General features: G+C 35.1%; 1 protein-coding gene across 5 annotated transcripts in view; it reads left to right on the plus strand.

Annotated features, from left to right (window-relative positions):
- TBC1D32 (TBC1 domain family member 32) overlaps positions 1-23,980 on the plus strand; it is a 229,233-nt gene that overhangs the window by 76,834 nt on the left and 128,419 nt on the right. For all 5 annotated transcript variants that reach the window (XM_046005958.1, XM_046005963.1, XM_046005961.1 and 2 more), the window contains 3 exons: positions 2,659-2,746; positions 4,709-4,827; positions 15,047-15,163. In XM_046005958.1, coding sequence (XP_045861914.1) covers positions 2,659-2,746; positions 4,709-4,827; positions 15,047-15,163 — 324 coding nt within the window. The remainder of the gene's footprint in view (positions 1-2,658; positions 2,747-4,708; positions 4,828-15,046; positions 15,164-23,980) is intronic.

Genomic DNA, 23,980 nt, shown 5'->3' on the forward strand with positions numbered 1-23,980 from the left:
TGTATGCTTTTAAATTGTGTCTTCTTTGTTTCTGGCAGCTGTTGTATATTGCTGTTACTAGGTTACCAGGTTGTAAATACCATTTTATTTGTTCTTCAGTTCTAATTTCCTGCTTTTGCTTAAACCTGTAAAAATACAAGTAACTCAGAGTTTTTGCCTGGAAAAGTAGGTGGTTTATGAGGGAGAGCCCTGAGCATCCCTTCACAAATAAAATATATGAAAATTAGTTCATGGGTTTATGATAGTAGGTTTATATGTGCAGATGTGTTTTTACTGTTCTTATTTAAATGGACCTCAAGTATAGAGAACTTATTTATATACCTCAGTTTATGGCATCTCTTCTCATCTGTGCATGTAAGATGTCTGTCTTGATTAATTTGATTCCCTTGTCATTTCTCATTTACAGTTCCATTTCACCTGGCATGTATTCCTTTACCCCTGGCTTCCACGCTAATGTGTTTAATATGTATAGTATCTTGGGGTGTTGATACTTCTTGTCAAATATTGTCTTAGTCCATTTAGGCTGTTAAAAAACCATAGATTGTGTGGTTTATAAACAGCACACATTTATTGCTCACAGTTCTGGAAGCTGGAAGTCCACGATCAGGATGCCAGTGTGGTCAGGTGAGGGCCCTCTTCTGATCATAGATGGTCATTGTATCCTCACATGGATAAGGGCTAAGGCGCTCTCTGGGATCTTTTTTGAAAGAGTACTAATCCTATTCTTGGGGACTCAACCGCCTCATGATCTAATCAAGGTCCCATTCACTACATCACCTTTGGGGTTTAGGATTCCAACATATGAATTTTATAGGGACACAAATATTCAGACTATAGTAAATATTTAAGTTTCTTGGGAGTTTTAAGTTTTCATAAATGAATTTGTCATTTTAATATGAATTTCTCTGCTGGTGAGTTTGAATCTCCTTGTGTACTTAGTTAACCGTTTGGGTGGGGTTTTTTTTGTTTGTTTTGTTTTGTTTTTACATTTTTGAAAATACTAAAGCAATTCAAAGACATTTTTCTTTCTCAGATGCTTGAGACTATGCATACATAATTTTTGCTACTGTGATAGTATATCTAAGACTAGATGTCATTGTTTTAATATTTATGAATATTAAAAGAATCTAGCCTTCCTTTGTACCACACAGGTGGTTATAATAGAAGGTACTGTTGCCTGAATCTCAGTAATGCACAACCTTATAATATGATTCAATATTTTAATGATGCTTTATGCTATTCAGGACGTTTTTTGAAAATTTAGAGTCTCTGGTATCTTGTAAGAAAGCTACTAGTCCATTTCTTAATTTTGTTGAAGAAAAAGTAGAGACCCACATTTTGTAAAATGATCTGTGAATGCTCACACCTAGTTACTGAAGGCAGTAAGACTAGAACTTGTCTTTAACAGTGTTCCTGAAAGTTAAGTCTTACTGTAGTCAAGCATCTCTAACTTTTCTGAAGTTTTGCTTTGCCTCTTCCTTTTCAGTACTTAATATGAATTTGGGAGGCTCCTGTGGCTACTAGTATCAAAATCAGCAGAGTCAGTGGGGATGACTGATGTGTAAGGTGTTTTTTGAGTTATTACAGAGGAGGGAAAGCAGGAAAAAAAATTCATATTTCTCTACGTCTGTGTCATCTAACTACAGAACTAATGTATGGTAAATTAAGGAAAGTAGAAAATATAAGTAATAAAATTAGAAAAGGAAAGCAAACTTATAAAGACATGAATAGCAGAAAATTGAAGAAATCTAATTCTTTCCCATGATCTTTTAGTTCCTTCCTACTTTTTTTTTTTTTTTGGCCCTCAAATCTGAACATACAGTTTATATTTTTCAAATTTGATTAAAACAGATCCTTTTAATGGAATGTTGAAAAAATAAAAATTATAGATGGTTAGTTAACTTTGTTTAGAAGTCAGCCATTTTATTAGCCAACCTGGTCATAACTAAGATCTGAGAAGGAATTTTTTTTTAATGTTTATTATTTCTATATTCTGTTTTCTGCCAAGAGTGATATTTTTGTGCTTTACCATGAATATATGTATAATACTCTCTTTGGGACATAACAGATTATCCAAGGTCTTCTATAGCACTGTTTAGAAACCTGTGTGTTAATGGTGAGGATTCTTTGTGTATGTGTATTTGTGATATATATATATGTAACAAGGAGAAAAAAATCACATTTCCTCTAAAAATAATTACCATTGAGAAGATATTATTTTTTAAAGCTTCTTGGTTATTTACAAGTATAGTTCAACTGGTAGTCAATACAGATTTATTAATGAGGAAATTTATTATCGAAGAACTAAACTAAGGAATAAAATAATACAATTTAAAGTCGGAAGGCATGTTAATCTTCATCTGGTCAAACTTGCTTATTTTATGTATGAAGAGACTGAGACCTAGAGAAGTGACTCATTCAAGGCAAAAATCTACTTAATTTGAAGGCTGGGCCAGGACCTATATCTGAAATAGGATTGTCAAAAATATTAACTCATTGATAGGGTGTCTGATTTGTGTTTGCTGCTAGTTATCTTTACCTGAAAAAAATGTGTAGTACTGTAATAAGGAGAATCAGTAACTCTGCATGTAACGTATGAATAAAGTATTAGCATTTTATGTTTTCCTGCTTTTCATTGTTCCTTACTTATGTTGTTAGATCAGCAGGCATAAAAAGTTTGGCTATGGAGTTTTGGTAACACAAGTGGCATCCACAGCAGCAGGTGCAATAGCACTACAAAGTTCGGGTAAGTTTTCCTTTTAATTAGAATTCCGATTATTTTAAATAAAACGAGCAGGCCAATGGAAAATTTAACTGGCATGATGAGCTCTCAGGATATTTACTCTAAAGTTCTTTTTCCTGTTACTTTCCCTTAGGTAAGGGAAAGTTACAGGGTGTCCTTTATTTTTTTCCCTTCCATGAAATTGCAACAGGATTTTTTTTTTCTCTTGAAAGATATATGTACACACAGCCTTGTTCTCTTTTTTGAGAACAGGGAACATAATGAATTAAACTGAGAAGTACTTGATGCTTTAGGAAGTTGTCTTTATGTTATAAATCAAAAGGATGTTGTACTCTCAGTACAGCTGAATCTTACAGGATTTCTTTCTTTGTTCTTTTTTCCTTTTTTGAGTCTTATAGGATTTCGTAATGCTCAGTTTTAGTGGCCTGTATATGCTTCAGAATTTACAACCACAATAGTCAGCATACATACTTATATCCCATTTCCTTATTTCCCTTCTTCCTCTTTTGCTTCTTAAAAGCGTTCCTCTTACCACTTAGTTTTCACCACTGTCTTTGCAGTCAGTATGTATTATCTACTATGGATTGGATTTTTAAGAAGTTTAAACATTGCTAACTTAATATATCTAAGGTTATCTGAACCCTGAACCATAGACAAGATATACCTCTAATAGAGATTCTATGGTTATATTTTTGAAAGCTTAGGGTTGATGAATTATAACATCACTGACCACAACTGATTCTCTCCTTAAATGAAAATATTTTACTACAATATATCTTAAAAACATTTTGACTAAGCTAATTTGGAATATTATGAAACATGTTTCTTGGTAGAAGTTGTCATAAACTGAACAACTTATTTCTTCTTCTACTTGGTATACAATCTAATATATTGCCATAGTAGAGGCACATTAATGGAAGCATTTGGAGACAAGATTTAACCTCAGATTTCCCTGTCGGCCAAGTCATTAAGCTTCTAAGCCTCATGATATCAGTTATTTTACAGGGCAATGGAAAGAAGACTAACACTGATTGAGTTCTATGATGTCTTAGGGTAGTATATTAGTAACTCTACATATATAATCCCATTTATACTTCATGTCAACCCTTAAATATAGCACTATTCAATTTTCAAAAGGGGGAACTGATGCTCTAAGAAGTCAAGGCATTTGTGTAAGGACATACAACTATTAAGCTGGCAGGTTTATAATTTCAACCCTGATATTCTTGATTTCAGATTCCGTATTTTTTCTTTTATATCACAGGAACCTTTCTGCTCTGATATTATTATGAACTTACTGATTTTATGATTAGATGTTCTGTCTTACACTTTTTAATGTAATTTGATTCTTCATAAAAATTTAATAATCAACCTTAATAATCACTTTCGTTTAGATGTATAGTATCTTACTCATGAGAATTTAAACTCTGTTGAGCCAAAAGTTGTGTGAAATTGAATTGTTTTAAGCATAAGAATTACAAAAAAAGTTTTATTAGTATATATATTAGGATAAGGAACACACACTGTTAAAGTGCCTACCCTGTCTCCTGATCTCCTGATAGCTCCTCTATGCATGCACACGCACACACACATACCACCTTTCAGCTGCCTTTCATTGTTGGCCCATTTGCAGAGTAAAGTGTGAATCTTATTTTTCAGGAAAACATGCTCAGAAGTTATTGACTAAGAGATAAATTCTAAGACTCAAAATTCAGTTCTCCAGGGAGATAGTGTCTCAGAATTTAGTCATTATGCAGTTTTATGACAATGAGTTATCATGAATATAGATATAGTGAACAGTAGGAGATACAATTTCTACCAAGGTTAGAGGTTACTTTTTGGTCAAGATGTAAGTATGTGTTTGTTGTCACTGTGGACCAGTCTTGTCAGAGGGATAATTATGTCTTTCTCCATAATCCCAAGAAATAGTATACTGTGAATATGATGTAAAATAATTCTTCTTAGGATTTATTAATGCACTTATAACTGAATTATGGGCCAATCTGGAATGTGGAAGAGATGATGTTAGAGTAACCCATCCCAGATCTACTCCAGTGGATCCTATTGACCGGAGCTGTCAAAAGGTAGGGAATGATCTTGGTATCTCTCTCAGAAATTACTTCATCCTGACTTTATATATATTTAGTTACAACCAGAAGCTTTTCCTAACTTTCTTTTCTCTCCTTTGTTTCAGTTCTAATTTTTTTTTTCAAAATAAGTGGTTAGAACTACTAGTGTTTAATGGGAATTGCATTTTGTAAGAATGTTTTCCTTTCACATTGTGTTTACTGTAATTTTTCTCTAATAAAGAGTAATACAAAGCAGACATTATGAAAAACAACCTCACTTGCCCTACCAAAACCCTAAAACAAAAACCAGTCAACCAAAGGAAAAAAAAAAAAAAGAGGAAGCTTTTGCCCTTTGGTTTAAATCTAATAGAAAATTGCCATTTAGAGTAATGTGCCAAAAAAAGAGAAATTCTAAAGTGCCTATAGAATGTTCTGTTATAATTCAATGGCTTTTATGTATTTGACATGTTTCCCAAATTTTACCAAAGCTAAATGACTTGAGAATTCCTGACTTTGACTTTATGGCAGCCTGGGAAAGTTTTAAAGGAAATGTCATAAAATTATTTTAAAAAATAAAATTCTGTTTTCTGTAATGCTACGCTACTTCCCTCCAGTAGAAAACACAAACTCTGGAAAAATGACTTAAAGAATCAACGGAATGGCTAAAAAGGGACTCCCCCCACACACACAAAAAAGGAGGGGAGTCAGTGTGCAGATGAATAGATTGGACTGCTTGAGATTCTGGATTTAACAGACTTTTGCCTGAGGGCAAGTATCCACAGACAGATATCCATATTCTAACAAGTTTGAAAAATCAAAGAGAAGAGTTTTAGGGCTACAGAGCAGCTGGAACATAGAAGGAAGTCTCTGGGAAGGAGAGAAGTACATAGGGGGCACTTACCCTTTGTGTGTATACTATCCAAATATAAGACTCTCCCCTGAACTTGGACTTAAGAGATATCAGATGTTCTTACCACAGAGGTCAGAGTTTAGAGCTTGAATTTGCCCTGTTAAACTGTTAAGTTAAAATCAGCATTGTGGAATATATCTTTCATAATATATTGGATATAGTCCATAATTACTAGACATATGAAGAATAAGAAATGTGATTCAAACCCAGAAAAAGGCAACTAATAGAGATTGAGTTGGAATTATCTATAAGAATTTTGAAGTAATTGTTGTAAGTAGCATGCGAAGGAAAATATGCTTGTAATGAGTAAACAAACTGGCAATTGTAGTAGAGAAATAGAAACCATTTAAAAGAACCAGATAGAAATTCTAGAACTAGACACCTTATCTGAAATAATTTTCTAGATGAGCTTAATAGAATATTTAAATATGACAAAAGAACTAGTCCATGAGCTTGGGATAGATCGATAGAAATTATATAATCTGAAGAGCAGAGAGAAAAACTAAGGAATGCTTCTGTGATTTGTGAGACCTGTATCAAAAGGTCTAATACATTTGATTGGTATATTGAAGAGAAAAGAATGGGACAGAAAAATACTAAACAAATGCTGAATTTCCAAATATCTTGAAAAATGTGAACTTATAGATCAAGAATCTTAGTGAATCCCAAGGAAGAGTATGCAAAGAATGAAAATGCAAAGGAAAACCACAGTAAGGCTCATTATAGACGTATAAACTGCTGAAAACGAAAATGCAAAGGAAAACCACAGTAAGGCTCATTATAGACATATAAACCGCTGAAAACTAAAGATAAAAAGAAAATCTGGAAGGAAGCTATAGAAAATCATATACACAGGGGAATAGCAGTAAAGTGTGCCATTAGAAACTGCAGTGTGTCTGATTAGAAACTGCAGAGGCCAGGAGATAATAGCATATCTTTAATGTGCTGAAAGGGGGGAAGCCCAGTCCACCTAGAATTCTGTATCCAGCAAAAATACTCAAGGATAAAAGTAAAATAAACTTCAAAGGCGAAGAAAATATTTCCCAGCAAACCTGCATTTTATTTAACACTAAAAGAATTTCTTCAGGTTGAAGGACAGTGATACCCGATGGGTATTTGGATTTTCAGACTGAAAAGAAATTGCAAGTAGGTGAGTGATTATAAAAAAGCCTGTTGGGGCACTTAGGCGGCTCAGTCAGTTAAGCATTTGCTTTGGTTTTGGCTTAGGGGCATGAAATCTGAGCCTTCTGTCAAGCACCCCCTAATTGTGATGTCTGCTTGGGATTCTCTCTCTTCCTCTCCCTTCCACTCCCTTTGCCTCTTCCTTTACCCCTTGCTCACCTGTGTCTGTTTGTGCATTCTCTCTCTCTCAAATAAATAAATAAATAAAATCTTAAAAAACAAACAAACCTGTTTTTCTCTTAATTCATAAGGCTCTTTAAAAGAAAACTATGACTATAGGGGGATTTATTTTATACTTAGAGTTAATATATATGACAGGTCTACCACACAGGGTAAGCAAGTGGTATTGATGGTATACAGATCTATGTGGTTTTAAGATTCTTAAATTTTACATGAAGTGGAACAACATTAATTTTAATCCCTAAAAAATATTCTTTTTCTATTATAAGGTTAGGATTTTATTTAACTAATTTGACTTTGCATTAGAAATGTCAGTATAAACTAATGTTAATTTCTGTTAAAAAAAAAATGTATGCTCCTTTAAGCTACCAACTGAATTATCTAGAAACAACTCATAGCAAACATTCTTAGTGCCCAGCTTATAACTCTAAATATTATTCTCTAGGAAATTGGGATTTAATTTTTCTTTGGGGATTTAATTTTGCTGTCTTTTAAATTGTAGAAGACAATAATGTGGCCTCAGTATATGAGGTACGCTAAATTTATTTCTAGTCCACCCTCCTCTTCTCTATTAGCTGTGCTTTAGAATATGATAGACAATAGTACCATATGGCTATATAAACCTACTTAAAACCGAAGTTAAAAATGCAGCCCCTCAGGTACATTTAATCATATCTTTTTTTTTTTTAAAGATTTTATTTATTTATTTGACAGATTACAAGTAGGCAGAGAGGCAGGCAGAGAGAGAGGGGGAAGCAGGCTTCCCGCTGAGCAGAGAGCCCGATGCGGGACTCGATCCCAGGACCCTGAGATTACGACCTGAGCCGAAGGCAGCGGCTTAACCCACTGAGCCACCCAGGTGCCCCCATTTAATCACATCTTAAGTGTTCAGTAGCCACATGCAGCTAGTGACTGTTGCATAGTTCAAATAATGTAACATTTCCAACACCACAGAGAGGTCTATTGGATAGCTGACCTGAAAAAAACCACTAAGTAAATACAAAAGATACAGCTAAAATAAAATTCTTTTTTTTTTTAAATATTTTATTTATTTATTTGACAGAGAGGTCACAAGTAGGCAGAGAGGCAGGCAGAGAGAGGTAGAAACAGGCTCCCCACTGAGCAGAGAGCCCTATGCGGGGCTCGATCCCAGGACCCTGAGATCATGACCTGAGCCGAAGGCAGAGGCCTAAACCACTGAGCCACCCAGGCGCCCCTAAAATAAAATTCTAAAAGTAATCCCAAAAGACAGAAGGGGACAGAAAAGGGATGGGAAAAAAGAAAACAAATAGGAAAATAGTAGCCCTAATAAATAATTGCATTACATGTAAGAGACTAAAGATTTTCAGAATAAGACCCAAATAATATGCTGTCTCTAAGAAATTCACTTTAAAGAAGACACTGGTAAGTTGAAAGTCAATAGAAAAAAGAGAGGAGGGGCGCCTGGGTGGCTCAGTGGATTAAGCCGCTGCCTTCGGCTCAGGTCATGATCTCAGGGTCCTGGGATCGAGCCCCGCATTGGGCTCTCTGCTCTGCAGGGAGCCTGCTTCCTCCTCTCTCTCTGCCTGCCTCTCTGCCTACTTGTGACCTCTCTCTCTGTCAAATAGATAAATAAAATCTTTAAAAAAAAAAAAAAGGAAAAATATACATTAGAAGACTTGCAGTAGGGGCGCCTGGGTGGCTCAGTGGGTTAAAGCCTCTGCCTTCAGCTCAGGTCATGATCCCAGGGTCCTGGGATCGAGCCCCACATCGGGCTCTCTGCTCGGCAGGGAGCCTGCCTCCTTCTCTCTCTCTGCCTGCCTCTATGCCTACTTGTGATCTCTGTCTGTCAAGTAAATAAATAATATCTTTAAAAAAAAAAAAAAAGAAGACTTGCAGTAGCAGTATTTAATGTCAGAGACATAGAAAATGAAGCAATGTCAGATTAAGAAACATTTAAACATAATCTGGTCAATATATCAGGAAGATATAACAACCGTAAGTTAGTTATAGTCCTAGAAATGGGATTCAAAATATATGAAGTATTAAAATAGCTTAAGAAGAAGTAGGCAAATCTATCATAACAGTTGAAGATATTAACATTCCTCTTTTAGCAATTGATGTGATATCTTTCAGTCTGTTCTCAGGTACATGATATGAATATCACTAGTCATCATTTGGTCTAATTGTTCTTTATGGGATACTATATTCAGTGACTACAGAACACATATTCTTTTCAAGAGCACTCAGCATGCTTACCAAGAGACTTGCTGGGCTAGAGTGTTAAGTCTGCATAAATTTAAAATGATTGGAATAATACAAAGTGTGTTCTGAGACCACAGTGAATTTAAGTATCGCAAGCTAGAAACTGCAAAATCTGAAATATTTGAAAATACACCTCTAAATTACACACAGCTCAAAGAAGTCATAAGGTAAATGAAATATTTTAAAGCAGAAAATAAAAATTAAATAGAAAATTTGCAAATGTATCTGAAGTAGTTCTAAGGAATATTTAACTGTAATATTTATATTAGAAATATCTAAAATTAATGAGTCAGGTTCTCACTCTAAGAAACTAGAAGAACAGATTATACCCAAAGAACATGGAAGAAGGGAAATAATAAAGCAGAAATCAGTGAAACAGAAAAAAGACAAACAAGAAAGGTAACAAAACCAAAATTTGGTACTTGCAAATGATTTTTAAAAATGATAAACTCCTGGCTAGAGTCGTCAAGAAAATGAGGGACCCAAAATTAATCAAGAATGAAAGAGGAGTTTCACTGAAGATCCCATAGGAGAATAATGAAGGAATATTACAATCAGCTTTATGCTATAAATTAAACAACTTCTGACAAACTGCCCACTGACAAACTTCTTAAATATGCTTACCAAACTGACCCAGTATAAAACAGAAAATCTGAATAGCTATGTTTCTGTTAAAGAAATCAAATTATTAAAAAACTTACCATAGAGAGCCACATGATTTCACTGGTGAATTCTATGAAACTGTTATAGGAGAAAGAACACCAATCTCACACAATTTTTTTCACAAAACAGAGGTTGAAGAATCAATTTCTAACATATGAGGAGGCCAGCAAAATATTGATGTGGATGAGAAAAAACGGTTACCAAAAAAAAAAGCCCAAAGGTTTTTTGGGTTTAGGAGTATAGATTTAAATATTTAACAAAATATTATCAAATTGCATATAATAATATATAAAAGGATCCATAGGAGTATAGACTTAAATATTTAACAAAATATTATCAAATTGCATATAATAATATATAAAAGGAGCCATCATTTTTTATGATCAAGTGGGGTTTATCCCAGGCAACAGAAAGTTGGTTTCTTATTCTAAAATGGGACGATAATTCACTATATTAATAGAATAAAGAAGACTCATATGATGATTTCAGTAGACATGGACACACATCATTTGACAAAGTTTAATGCCTATATTTGACAAAAACTCAGCAGATTTCTTTCAATCTGATACATACTATCTATCAAAAACATGAATCTCATATTTAATGGTGAAATATTGGACCTAAAATCTACTTACTCTTACCAATTTAGCATCGTATTAGATCTTAGTGTGATAAGACAAGGAAAAAAAAGTCATACAGACTAGAAAGATGTAAAACTATTTAAAATGGTTTGATTCTCTTATCTCAAATTTGCCTTTTTAAATCACTTTCTGATTTCTGTATTAGACACTTTAAAATACATTTTTGGTGTAATAAGTATAGTTGATATCTCATTCTTAGAACTCTGAATCTTAATTTCTTTTCTCCCAGTATTATCTACCCTCACAACTGTTTTCCTTCATAGCTTTCTATCTATAAGGTAAAATGAAATTTTCATTACTTTTCTGGAAAACCTTTGTTTTTTTTCCCTAAAGGATAAAGTTAGTGCTCGTTAACATAGTACATCTCCTGCCTACCTCCCTGCTACTTTTCAGTCACAGTTCTTATCACCTCTTGCTTTGCTGTGTAATGTGATCCTCCCAACGTCCTTCCATCCCTCTCCATAGTATGGTACCATCAGGTAATTTAGAAAACCATTTTATTTATTTTTAATTTTTTAAAGATTATTTGTTTATTTATTTATTTGACAGAGAGAGCATAAGCAAGCAGAGTAGTGGGCAGAGGGAGAGGGAGAAGCAGGCTCCCCGCTGAGCAGGGAGCCTCATGTGGGGCTGGATCCCAGGACCCTGGGATCATAACTGGAGCCAAAGGCAGATACTTAACTGACTGAGCCACCCAGGCACCCCTGGAGAGCCATTTTAAATGCTCTAATAGTGTATTTGTCCTCTGTTACTGTGTGAGTCCTTGAGGGCAGGGACCATTCCTTTATTCATTCATATTTTTATTTTTAGCATCTGGCATAATTGCCAATAAGTAAGTAGCTGGTGTTGAAATATTTTGAATTAATAAGTGAATGGGTGATCATTTTCAACCTGAAGGAGTTTTATTTCATGAAAGTGTTTGATCTTGGGTAATTTTAAAATGGTTTAGTCTCAAAATATATCAAATATTTAACCTTTAATTAGTTTCCTTACTATTCACAAAACCTTATTTTCTTCAAGATATGGAAGTAAAATGTTTTGTGCTAATCTAAATTTTAGGGTAATTAATGTTTGATATTAGCAACATCTTATGATTTTTTATGGGAACTCATGATTATATTATAAATATGTTCTTAAATTCTACAAGTGTTTATTAAGACATCACAATTTTGCAGTATGTTGTTTTTAAAAAATGTTCATTGTATGAAAAATGTTTTTTTTCTCCTAGAAACAAGCTGCTGAAATTTTCCCATGTTTCTTTAAAATTGTTTAGTTTGTTCAAATATAATTATGAAATTATTTTTCCCTTATGTTCTATATAATTAGTTTAGAGTACCATATCAGAAGTAATCATCATTCTATGTGGTCTGAATGGTTTTATTTCTTAGATGAAAGGAAGTTTCATGTTTACCTATGGAATTCCTCATGTGCAAATAATACAAAAACTCTCAGTATAGTATTGATACGTGATTTGTAAAGACCATATACTTCTTTTTTTTTTTAAGATTTAATTTATTTATTTGACAGAGATCACAAGTAGGCAGAGAGAGAGAGGGGAAAGCAGGCTCCCTGCCGAGCAGAGAGCTTGATGTGGGGCTCCGTCCCAGGACCCTGGGGTCACGACCCGAGCCGAAGGCAGAGGCTTTAACCCACTGAGCCACCCAGGCGCCCCTAAAGACCATATACCTTGATGGACGGTGTCAGATGTTAGATGAACATTTATTAAGTTTCCTGTAATCCGTCATGGCTACAGTAGATGGGAAGGATATTTTAAATAAGACATTTATAACTCTAAATATTGGGCTACTATTAACATTTATAAAATATTTCCATGTTTAAATTATAAAGCATTTTCTGTTTATCTTTTAACTTATTTTTTCATAAACTAGATGGATAATACAAATATGGAATCTATCTTAATCATTTTTGTAGTAAACACCTTGATGATTAGTAAATTTTTCCTAGGTGGTTTTGTAGGTGATCATCAACTTTGTAGTTTCCCTGCAGTTCATTTTATGTATAATTAATTGACACATTCCTTAAACATCCTTTTCTTGCTACCACTTTTTGTTTTTTCTCTATAGTGAGCAGTTCTTGCTTAGTGTTCTTTAGATAAGCATTCAGTAAGTGGTAACTAGGTTATTTAGTTATTCTACTTTACAATAACTTTATTGCTATACAAATAATAATAGGTTTAAATCGGTAGTATATAGATTATTTCCTTAGAAATACTTTGAAATTCCATCTTCATTTTGTGGAATATTCATGGGAAGAAAAGGAAGTTTTTAAAGAGTTCATTTTTCTACAGCAATGTTTGTTAAGACCCACTGTGTTAAATATATTCACTATAACCACTGTTATCTTTTAAGGAATATTTCATTTGGCATAATAGGGGTGGAGGTGGGGGCAAGATGAACTGAACCTTCCAAGTCCTCAAACAAAGACTATGTAGCATAGGTGCCTTGTTAAATAGCGTTTGATTATGCTGGGATCTGTAATGAGTAACCTAGCCTGAAAATAAGAAAATACTGATTAGTTCTGTTACCAACTATCTGATTGCGTGTTTTTGGCCAAGTCGCTTAACTTCTCTGGTCCTTAAGTTTTTTCATCTATTATGTGAGAGATCAAATTAACTTATTTTAAATTTTCTCATGTTCTGATTATAGTGAAAATTCTTAATTTGATTCTCAAATTTTCTGAATCACCACACAGTGAAGAGCTTTTAAAATGGCAGGCAGAAAACTTAATACTATTGTTACAAACAAATACAGTTAATACCATACAAATGAAACATACAAGTATTGGCAGGATACAGGGTTCTAGAGGTGAATAGAGTTCATTAGAAAGCCTTCTAGAAAAAATGTGGCAAGCTTATGAAGTGGGATAATGAGCAAGTGAGAGTGCGGGAGGAATATGTTGTTAGGATAAAAAGGTTTGCATATGTGGCAGTCATTTATTTGAAGGAGACCACAGGCATTCAATTGACTGAAGTAGTGACTTCCTGCTGAGGAATAATGGAAAATAAGGCTTTTGTCACTGTGAAGCTGAGAAAGGTGTCAATTAGTAAAGTGCCTGAAAGTCATGCTAAGTTAAGCTTCTTGTGATGGGCAACCACTGCATGCTTTTGTGCAGGGGATCCAAAGAATGAACTGTGTCTGAGAAAAATATTCAGGTTGCTTTTAGTAAAATGAAATGAGAGTATGAACTTAAAACTTCATGGAGAGATGAATTTGTTAAGATTACAGGGAGTTGAGGGAAACTGGAAAGGGAGATGAACCATGAGAGACTATGGACTCTGAAAAACAACCAGAGGGTTTTGAAGGGGTGGGGAGGTTGAGGAACCAAGTGGTGGGTAATAGGGAGGGCACGTACTGCATGGAGCACTGGGTGTGATGCCAAAACAATGAACACTGTTATGCTGTAAATAAACAAACAAACAAAAAAAACCAAAAAAAACCCAAAAAAGATTATACCAGAAAATGAGCTGGTTTTGATAGGAAAAGCCAGGGCTTTAAAAAATTAACTATAGGGGGTCACCTGGGGGGCTCAGTTGGTTAAGAGGCTGCCTTCGGCATGGGTCGTGGTCCCAAGGTCCTAGAATCGATTGAGTCCCTCATTGGGCTCCCTGTTCTGCGGAGAGCCTGCTTCTCCTCCCCCTTCTTCTGCCTGCCTCTCTGCCTACTTGTGTTCTTTCTCTGTCAAATAAATAAATAATATCTTTTTTAAAAAAAAAATTAACTATAGGGGCGTCTGAATGGCTAATTCATTAAGTGGCTGCCTTTGGCTCAGGTCATGATCCTAGGATCCTGGGATCGAGCCCCAAGCCCCACATCGGGCTCCCTGCTCTACAGGAACCCTGGTTCTCCCTCTCCCACTCCCCCTGCTTGTGTTCCCTCTCTCGCTGTGTCTCTTTCTGTCAAATAAATAAAATCTTAAAAAAAAATAAATTAACTATAATATTTAGGTTAGTTGGGTTTCCAGTGAATGTAGTTAAAGGATAAAGAAAGCCTTGTGGCCTGAGTGCAAGGATATTTAGAATTTATCATCTTGTTCCAGAGCCCCACAGTGTTACTCTCTTGTATTTCTTATGCATCAGGTATAACAATGCAAATAACAGAAGGATGGGTCATTTCATTTTTTTCCCCTCAAAACCAAACTTTTCAAGAGATACAAGATATTTTAAAACATTTCCTAACTCCTATATATTCTGTTACAATTGCTAATGCATTTTGAGCACATATTGCTGATGTTAGCTATTTGGTACTTAGCAAGTATATATTTCACATTTATGTGGATTAATTAGGCTTATTTAAAAAATTAGCCCTCATAGTCATACTCCTATAAAACTGTATCATGGATGTGGTTGAAAAAATGCACCATTTAAATGACAGTGTTTTCTTTCTTCCCTGCCTAGTCTTTTTTAGGATTGGTGAACTTGTTACCTTATCCTGCTGTTTATGAGCTGGTAGGCAATCAAGATCTTCCTAATAAAGCAGAATATTCTCTTCGTGAAGTCCCAACGTGTGTTATTGTAAGTCATTTTTTAAATATCTTTGCCTTTTATAAATGATACTTGAGATTTATAGTACAGTGCAGTTTGACAAAAGAAAGGAATTTTATTTAATGGTGTTTAAAGGCTGATTTGATTTATTTACCCATGGAATATCAGCTCCAAATTATCTGTGCAGGTCACCTTAAAGTTACAACACCTCTTGGAATACAAAGTTAATGCTTCCCAATCAGGAAAGAAACCTGACATAAGCAGAAATATGTACATGAATGATTTTCAGATGGTTTATATTATTAGTCACACCAGTGTTGCTTCTTCATTGGCTAGGATAATTAGGATTAAACTATATCCAAGGAGTTCAATGTATTTGCTGCTTATATTTTAATGAACTACATATTACTGCCCCATGAGGGCAGTATATACATATTTATTTGAGACTTTTTTCATATTCATATTCCCAGATGGGTAACTTGCTTTAATCATTTAGAGATATTTAGTTCCTCATCTTTGGGTAAGTTTATGAATTAAATACACAGAATATGTGTTTATGCATTCATAAAGAATTATTTAATTCTGAATCAAACTCACAAGATAATATATATTTATGTATTCTTAAAGAATTATTTAATTAACACTGAAATTCTATTAACCATTCTTATTTTCTGGTCACTTTGACTTGTGTGTAATTGTTTTTTCTATAGTTTGCTCATTTGAATACTTTTAGTTCTTGTTAATCCTAAACATTTTAATTTTGTTTTTAACTTTCTCTACTTTGTGAATTTTTTGATAATTTTATGAATGAGATTTAAAGATAGGTGCTTCTAATGTTGAATTTTTAATTTATATTCTCTTTTCTTTGAAGTGTTTCAATTTTACCTTGTGCTTGCTTGCATCTTGGCATTTGTGGACTTATCTTCCTCTGCCGCCTATCATCCAGACTGATCTCTTCCAATAGTGTAATTTTAGTTGTATACTGACAATTCTGACCTATATTGCTCACCTGACTGTCGAATCTGTACTCAGATTTATACCAGATAATGGACATCTGGAATACTTATGAATATCTCAGTCTTACCACTTCTAGAACTGAATATAATTTTTTTTCTACAGTTCCATTTCCCGTTTTCTTATCTCAGTATATGGCACCATCATCCACACAGTTGAGTGAGCTAGAAACCTGGAAGTCATTGTTGACTTCTCTTTCTGTATATGTAGTTAATCACCATGTATAGATTTTTGCCTCCCTAATAACCACATCTTGTTTACTTTTTTTATTCCTATTAAAAACACCTTAGCTCACATTGTCTTTTGTTGTCTAGATTACGTCAGTGAGATCCTAACTGCTTTTTTTCCCAGTTCAACCTGTAATTTATCCTCATGTCGATTTATTCTCAGAGTGGTCCTTTAGAAATGAAAACCAGATGCAGTAATTATATTTAAAATATTTGTTGATCTCCCTTTGCCTCCATGTGCAGCCATGTTCCTTTGCATGACAGACAGCTTCTCCTTGTTTCTCAAAGCCCCCTTTTTTTTTTTTCTTTTTGGTCTCTTTTCACTTTCCACTCTCTGACTTCCAGGGTAATCAGACAAGTTTCTTCCTTTCTCTGGGGTCTGGAAGCTATCTAACCTTGCCTTTTGGCTAGATAGTAGTATCTCCTCATTTTTCATGCTTTACTCTTTCTGTGAAGTCATCTCATAAGTCACATTATTGTATAATTACTTTTGCATTTGTCTCTCCTAATGAACTGTAAAATCCATGAGGAGAGGAACTATATTTTATCTTTGGCCAAAAAGTCTTGCTAGTTGTTGTTTTGTTTTTCTTTTGCTACGGTGAGCATGGTAGGTTCTCAGTAACTTCATTGTTTTATTAATCATTTGATAGGCCCTAAATGATCTTGGCCCTTCTTAGGCTTTATTCAAAAGAATGTAAATTCGGTATCTTTCTCTTTTCTTTGGGAGTCTTGTGGCAGGAACCCTAGGAAGTTAAACTGAGGAACTATGTGTGTGTGTGCATGTGCATATGTGTTTGTACATGTATTTACACACATTCATGGGTGGGCTTTCTTTTGTGGATACTTTCAAACTTTCTTTAAAATGGTCTAATGAACTCCCATATACCCAACACTAAACTTTAGCTTTTATCAACATTCTGTCAGTATTCTTCCCTCTATTCCACTACTCTTATATAGTTTGCTGCATTTTTTTTTTCTGGAGAATTATGAAGCATATTTTAGGCATAATGTCAATTTATCTGAATAATTTAGTGAATAAATTTAGTATGCATCTCTAACTAATAAGGACCCCTGGGTTTTATTTTTGCTTTTGTTTGAATTACCTCCTTGTAAATATCTGTGGCTTTAATCATATCTGAAATATTAGCTATAATCCCTTAATATTATCTAATATGTGGTCTATCTAGAAATTTCCTTTTTCTTAAGATGTCTTTTTTTTTTTATAGTTGGTCGAGTCATGATCCAAAGACGGTCCATACATTTCATTCAGTCATTATGTCTTTTTTCTAAAACAGTTCTTTCTTTGTTTCCATGCTGTTGATTTATTGGAAAAACTTGGTTATTTGTCCTGGTTGCATTTATTCAGTGTTTCACTAGGAGATGTGAAATGGTGATTCTAGTTCTGGCGTTCTTTTTGTCCTTGACTGGAATTACTTAATAATGGAAATCCTGAAAAACTTTTTTTCAGGAATGGCAGAATAAATACTTGACTATTTATATATTCTCAGAGTAGTGAATTGGTCTAGTAATTTCCAAAAGGGATGTTTTGTTATTAATATCATTATGAGCTTCTAATTTGTATATGTATATGTTTCAATCCAGTGTGGTTAATCATTATTGTTTTTGATAATCAAGATATTCCTTGACTATGGAGTCCTTTTGGCATGTAATTATTTCTGTTTGATGTATTTCTTTCTCATGTAAGATGTTCGAGGCTCATTGTATACATTTTCTGGCTCGGTCCTGGAATCGGCCATCTTCAAAGAATTGTTTCTTTTACTAGGAATTGCTATTTAGAAACTATAACCTAGACGCTAGAAATGTTCGTTGTTTAGGGTTGTCATTATTTCTAGTCATTTCAGTAGACAACTAAGGAGAGCCTTTTTTTTTTTTTAAGAGAAATTCATCATGAGCCTATATTGTATTTTTTCTTGTATTTTTCTCTTTCACAGAAAAGCTTGGTTAGTAATGACATGAACAAAACTACTCACTTGCTTTTATTGTACAATGTACATATAATAGTTTCAGAATAAAATAAGATTAGTGTGTGCATATTGATAGTTCAGATAGTTTTGTTCTTAGGATGTATGCCACCGGTGATTTACAATCAAAATACTATGTTTTAAAAAGTTACTTGAAGGGCGCCTGGGTGGCTCAGTGGGTTAAAGCCTCTGCCTTCGGCTCAGGTCATGATCTCAGGGTCCTGGGATCAAGCCCGCATAGCATCGGGCTCTCTGCTCCGCGGGGAGCCTGCTTCCTCCCCTCTCTCTGCCTGCCTCTCTGCCTATTTGTGATTTCTCTCTGTCAAACAAATAAAATATTAAAAAAAAAAAAAAAGTTACTTGAAGTAAGTAAATCTCTGTTCTGCCTAGTTATGCCACTAACTTGATAGATTTGTTTTAGAATGTTCTAAATTGAGAGGTTGTTTTACCTTTTGTATTGATTTTGTCTTTTCAATTATTACATGATTTAATGTTCTTTTAAAATGTGTGACTCTAGGGGCGCCTGGGTGGCTCAGTGGGTTAAGCCTCTGCCTTTGGCTCAGGTCATGATTTTAGGGTCTTGGGATCGAGCCCCGCATTGGGCTCTCTGCTCAGCAGGAAGCCTGCTTCCCCCTCTCTCTCTGTTTGCTGCTCTACCTACTTATAATCTCTCTCTGTCAAAGAAATAAATAAAAATCTTAAAAAAAAAGTGACTCCAGTATGTAACAAGGTATATTCACAGAATGTGCTTGCATAATAATTTCCCTTTGTCCTTTCTCTGTGTATGTATGTTTTGATCTTCAATATAATAGCCGCTAGCTCCATGTAGTTATTTAAGTTTAAATTAATGACAACGAAATAAAATTCAAAATTTCTTTCCTTTAAGTACTATCCATATTTCAAGGTTTCAAGTGCCCATTAACCATAGATGGGCAATGGCTACTCTGTTAGATAACACGGAGAATATTTCCATCATTGCAGAAAGTTCTTTTTTATAACATTCCCTTATAGCTAACACTTTTTGTTAGTTTTTGGTTTATTCTTCAACTGTTACTTTACAACTTTTACTTTAAAAAAGTATATATATTTTTTCCCTCCAGACTTAAGCGAAAGACAGTATGCTCTAAACACTGTCCTGTCTCTGCATTTTCTCTTATTTTTAAAAAATACTTTGTTTGAGAGAGACTGGGCATGAGATGGGCAGCATCTCAGGGCTCTGGGATCAGGACCTGAGCTGAAGGCATACTGACTGAGCCACCCAGGCGCCCCTGCATTTTTCTTCTAATTCTGTGCCTTTGAGATTATTGCATACCAGTACATAGAGCTCTGCCCTTAACCCTTTTTTACAAATGAATGGTATACTGTTGTGTGGATGTGTTGTGTTTTTATTCACCAGTCATCTGTTGGTAGACACTGGATCCTTTAAGGTTTTTGGTATTATAAGTTATGCCAAACTAATAGTTTGGTTTATATTTATTGTACTTACCGGTATGCCTATATATTTTTTTCTACTGTTGTATAACAACTTGCTACAAATTTAGCAAATTAAAACTACCCATTTATGAGCTCATAGTTTTGTATGTCAGAAGTCTGGCACCGTGTACCTGGGTTTTCTGCTCAGAGTATTATAAGCCGAAATCAAGATGTTGGGTAGGCTAAGTGCTTATCAGGAGGCCCTGGGGAAAACTGCATTTCCAAATTAATTCTGGGCAGAATTCAGTTTCTTAGGTTGTAGGACTAAAGTGCCTGGCTTTCTGGGGGTTGTCAGCCAAGAGTTGCTCCTGGGGCTTTGTCCTGTGGCTCCCTCCATTTCAACTGTGAACAACCTCCCTCCTATCAAATCCCTTTCATGCTTTGAATCTCCTCTTCTGTTAACAGCCCAAGAAAATTCTTTTCTTTTAAATGGCTCTTGTGGTGATACCAGAGCCACTCAGATAGTCTCCTATTTTAAAATCAATTAAGGACCTCTGCAAAAATCTCTTCACAGCAATACATGCATTAGTGTTTAAGGCCTGAGAATCTTGAGGCCTCTTAAATTCTGCCTACTATAGTATATTTGGGCTGGATTTCTAGAATTGGGATTGCTGGGTTGAAAGGTAAATTCATATGTAATTTTAGTGTATATTGCTAGATTTCTATCCACAGGGAGTAATCTTTCTGCTTTCCCATCAATGAGATATAATAGTGACTGCTTTCTAACAGTCTCATTAAGTAGTTTATGTGATCAGAGGTTTATATATGTGACCGAAGGAAAGTGTTAATATGTTTTTCTTATGAATAGCACATTTTTTTCTTATGCTTAATGGCCATTGATGACTTCTCAGTGGTGTTTCAATTTATTTTTAATAAGTTTCTATTTGTTTTTTTTTTTTCTTAGTTTTGAGGAATGCTTTATATTTTAGGGATGTTAGACCTTAACTTCTCATGATTTCGTATCAGATATCTACCAAAACTCTAGGTCCTGCAAACAACTCTCAAGTTGTACTTTAGTAAGTTAAAGGTCAATAACAAAATATTCTGTCCTTCCAACACATACAATCTTTGATTGCTCTTTAGCTCTTTTCACCTAATTTGCAGCTATATAAGTGATGTATTAGGTAGGACCTCTTTAGTTATTGGAGAAACTCAGTTTGAATTAGTTACAGCAGAAGAGGATATTTATTGACCTGCATAAGAAAATATATATTGGCTCCAATAAACATCTGCAGCTTGTGTAGAGTCATGATGTGGGAGATAACTGGGAAATTTGGATCCCAGTACTGGTGACAGGAGTATTCCGTGTTCTTAATAAGAGGTGATAGCTGATTATAGTTCCCTTTGCATAACCAAGGAGTGTAAACAGTGAATTAACCTAAGGGAGAACTTGCTAATTGTCAGGGCTGACTAAAAGCCAGCTAGGCTACTTGGGATTCTTTGAGTTCCTTATGTTGTGTTCTTCTTGGTGGAGGTATTGCAGATCAGATCTAAGAACCTATTGGATGGTTGTAGCACATAATCTTTAAGCTCTTTTTCAACCCTGAGAATATGTTTGCAGTATTTAGCATAATGCCTGGCACACAGAAGGTGTGCACATATGCTAAATTAAATATTTGTGGACTTCATTGTGCCACAAGAGCAACGAACAAAACAAAAAACGAGGACAAGTAGAAATAGAACTTCGAAGGTAGATTCACATTTGTCTGTCTGTCTGTGTCATCTTGTCCTGTTACTGCCTGTCTTGGCTTTATTGAAAGCTATGCATAGTGTAGTGGTTAAGAATTTGTATTCTGAAGCCAGACTGCCTGGATTAGATTCCCAGTTCTGCCTTTTACAAACTATGTGACTTCAAACAAGATGAACTTTAATTTTCCGTTAAAAGAGACCAGTAATGTTCCTGTCCCAGGGTTGTTGTAAGAATTAAGTGAAATATAAAAGTTCAAGTCACTGCTTGGCAGATAATAAATGCTATAGAATTGCCTGGTATAATTATCATTAGTGTTTTCTTCTCCAGATGGTGTTCTCTATAGGAGAGTACACAGGACTACCTGTTACTTTATACTGACATCTTCACCATTTCCCCTTGTCATTATTTTCTAGGGCTGCCATAACAAATGACCACAAACTGGGTAGATGACAACAACAGAAATTTACTCTCTTACAGTTCTGGAGGCCAGATGTCTAAAGTCAAGGTTTTAATAGGGATACATTCCCTCTAAAGGCTCCAGGGGAGAATTCTTCATTGCCTCCTCCAGCTTCTGGTTGTTTCAGGCATTTCCTATCTTTTTGCTAACATAACTCCAGTTTCTCCCCTCCATCTTCACAAGGTTTTCTCTCTCACCTGTCTTAAATCTCCCTTTGTCTTTCCCTTCTAAGGATACTTGTCACAGTCTCAGGGCCCACTTGGGTTAATCCAGGATGATCTTATCTCAGAATTCTTAATTACCTAGTTCAAACACTGTTTCACCAAATAGGGTAACAATCATAGGTTCCGGAGATTAGGATGTGGACATATCTTTTGTTGGGGTCACAGTGTAACTCACTAGGTTACCAAACAGGAGAGTGGCCTTTTACTCTCCTTCCCTCCTGTAGATTGAATGTGTATCCCCAAAATACATGTGTTAAAACTTAATCCCCAATGTGATATTTGGGGGTGGGCCTTCAGGAAGTGATTAGTACCTTTAAAACATATAGACTCTGGTTTTGCACAGTGTCAATATCGTAGCCAATGAGGTTTATCCGAGGTGTGCTTAATTGAAAAAAAATGGACTCCAGAGAAATCTCTTACCCCTTCTGCCATGTGAGGGCATAGTAAAAAGATGACTATCTAAAAACTAGAAAGTGGGTCCTTGCCAGACAAAATCTGTTGGCTTGATTTTGGACTTCTCAGCATCCAGAACTGTAAGAAATAAAATTTCGGGGGCGCCTGGGTGGCTCAGTGGGTTAGGCCTCTGCCTTTGGCTTATTAGGTCATGATATCAGGATCCTGGGATCGAGTCCCACACTGGGCTCTCTGCTCGGCAGGGAGCCTGCTTCCCCCCCTTCTCTCTGCCTGCCTCTCTGCCTACTTGTGATCTCTCTTTGTCAAATAAATAAATAAAAATCTTAAAAAAAAGAAAAGAAATAAAATTTCTGTTGTTTATAAGCCACCCAGTCTATCATACTCTGTTACAGTAGCCAGAATGGATTAAGAGCCCTCTCACTTGAAAAATCCCAAGGAAGAACCTTAAAAGTTGAGTTTTGTTTGAGGATGTTCATGCGCTAACCAGTCACAAGCCACTCCTGGTGGTGCAGGTGCAGGAGTATTGGCATTATAACTGATCTGTCCCTTACCTTGCACTTACCCCTTTCTGAAGTGAAGAGAGTCAGGTAGCACACACATGACCATTGGACACTTGTAAACAGCAGGCACTCAGGCATGTACATATTTGTGTGAATGGATATTCCTTTGTTTTCCTAGTTTTGGTTTCATTCTGGCCTACTAGATCATTGAGTGTATTTTCTAGTTGGGCAGTATCCTTTAAAAAGAATTTCAGACTTGTTTTGTTTTTTTTGAGTCCCAGGCCTTACTTGCCACTAGCTCGTTGTTAGGAAGATGCTGCTTGATTTAGAAAACTGATTGCCTTATTGACACATGTTGCAGTGCTTAGAAACCGAAGTTCTCCATAAGGCAGGCTTCCCAGGAGTTTCATTTTCTTCCCTAAGTGGTGATCCATCAATGTAATCCTCTTTAAAGAACAAATTATTTACCGTAACATTTGTTCTCTGAAAATGCATTATCATTGATAGATCACTGCAATCTACTCTTCTATTAGCTTGCTGGTAATATATTCTCTACCTCTTTTATTCTTAAAATATCTAGTACTTAGCATTTGGAACTAGAACTTTATAGAGTCCCAAAGTGTCACTGTCTGTCAGAGTCTGAGCTTAGTATCCAGATAGTTGGACAAATTTCAGTCACCTATACTATATCCTACTAATGAAGAGAAGTCCATAGTAATCCTTCTAAAAGCTACGATCATAGAACTGATGGGCAGATTCTCTTCTCTCAGATAAGAGAAGGCCAGTGATACATAATTCTAGATTAATCTGTGAAGATTATGGTAGAACAGTGATAATTTCTTAAATTATTTTTAGCGGTAAAAATA

The sequence above is a fragment of the Meles meles genome, chromosome 5 (genome assembly GCF_922984935.1).
Source record: "Meles meles chromosome 5, mMelMel3.1 paternal haplotype, whole genome shotgun sequence".
Classification (NCBI taxonomy): domain Eukaryota; kingdom Metazoa; phylum Chordata; class Mammalia; order Carnivora; family Mustelidae; genus Meles; species Meles meles.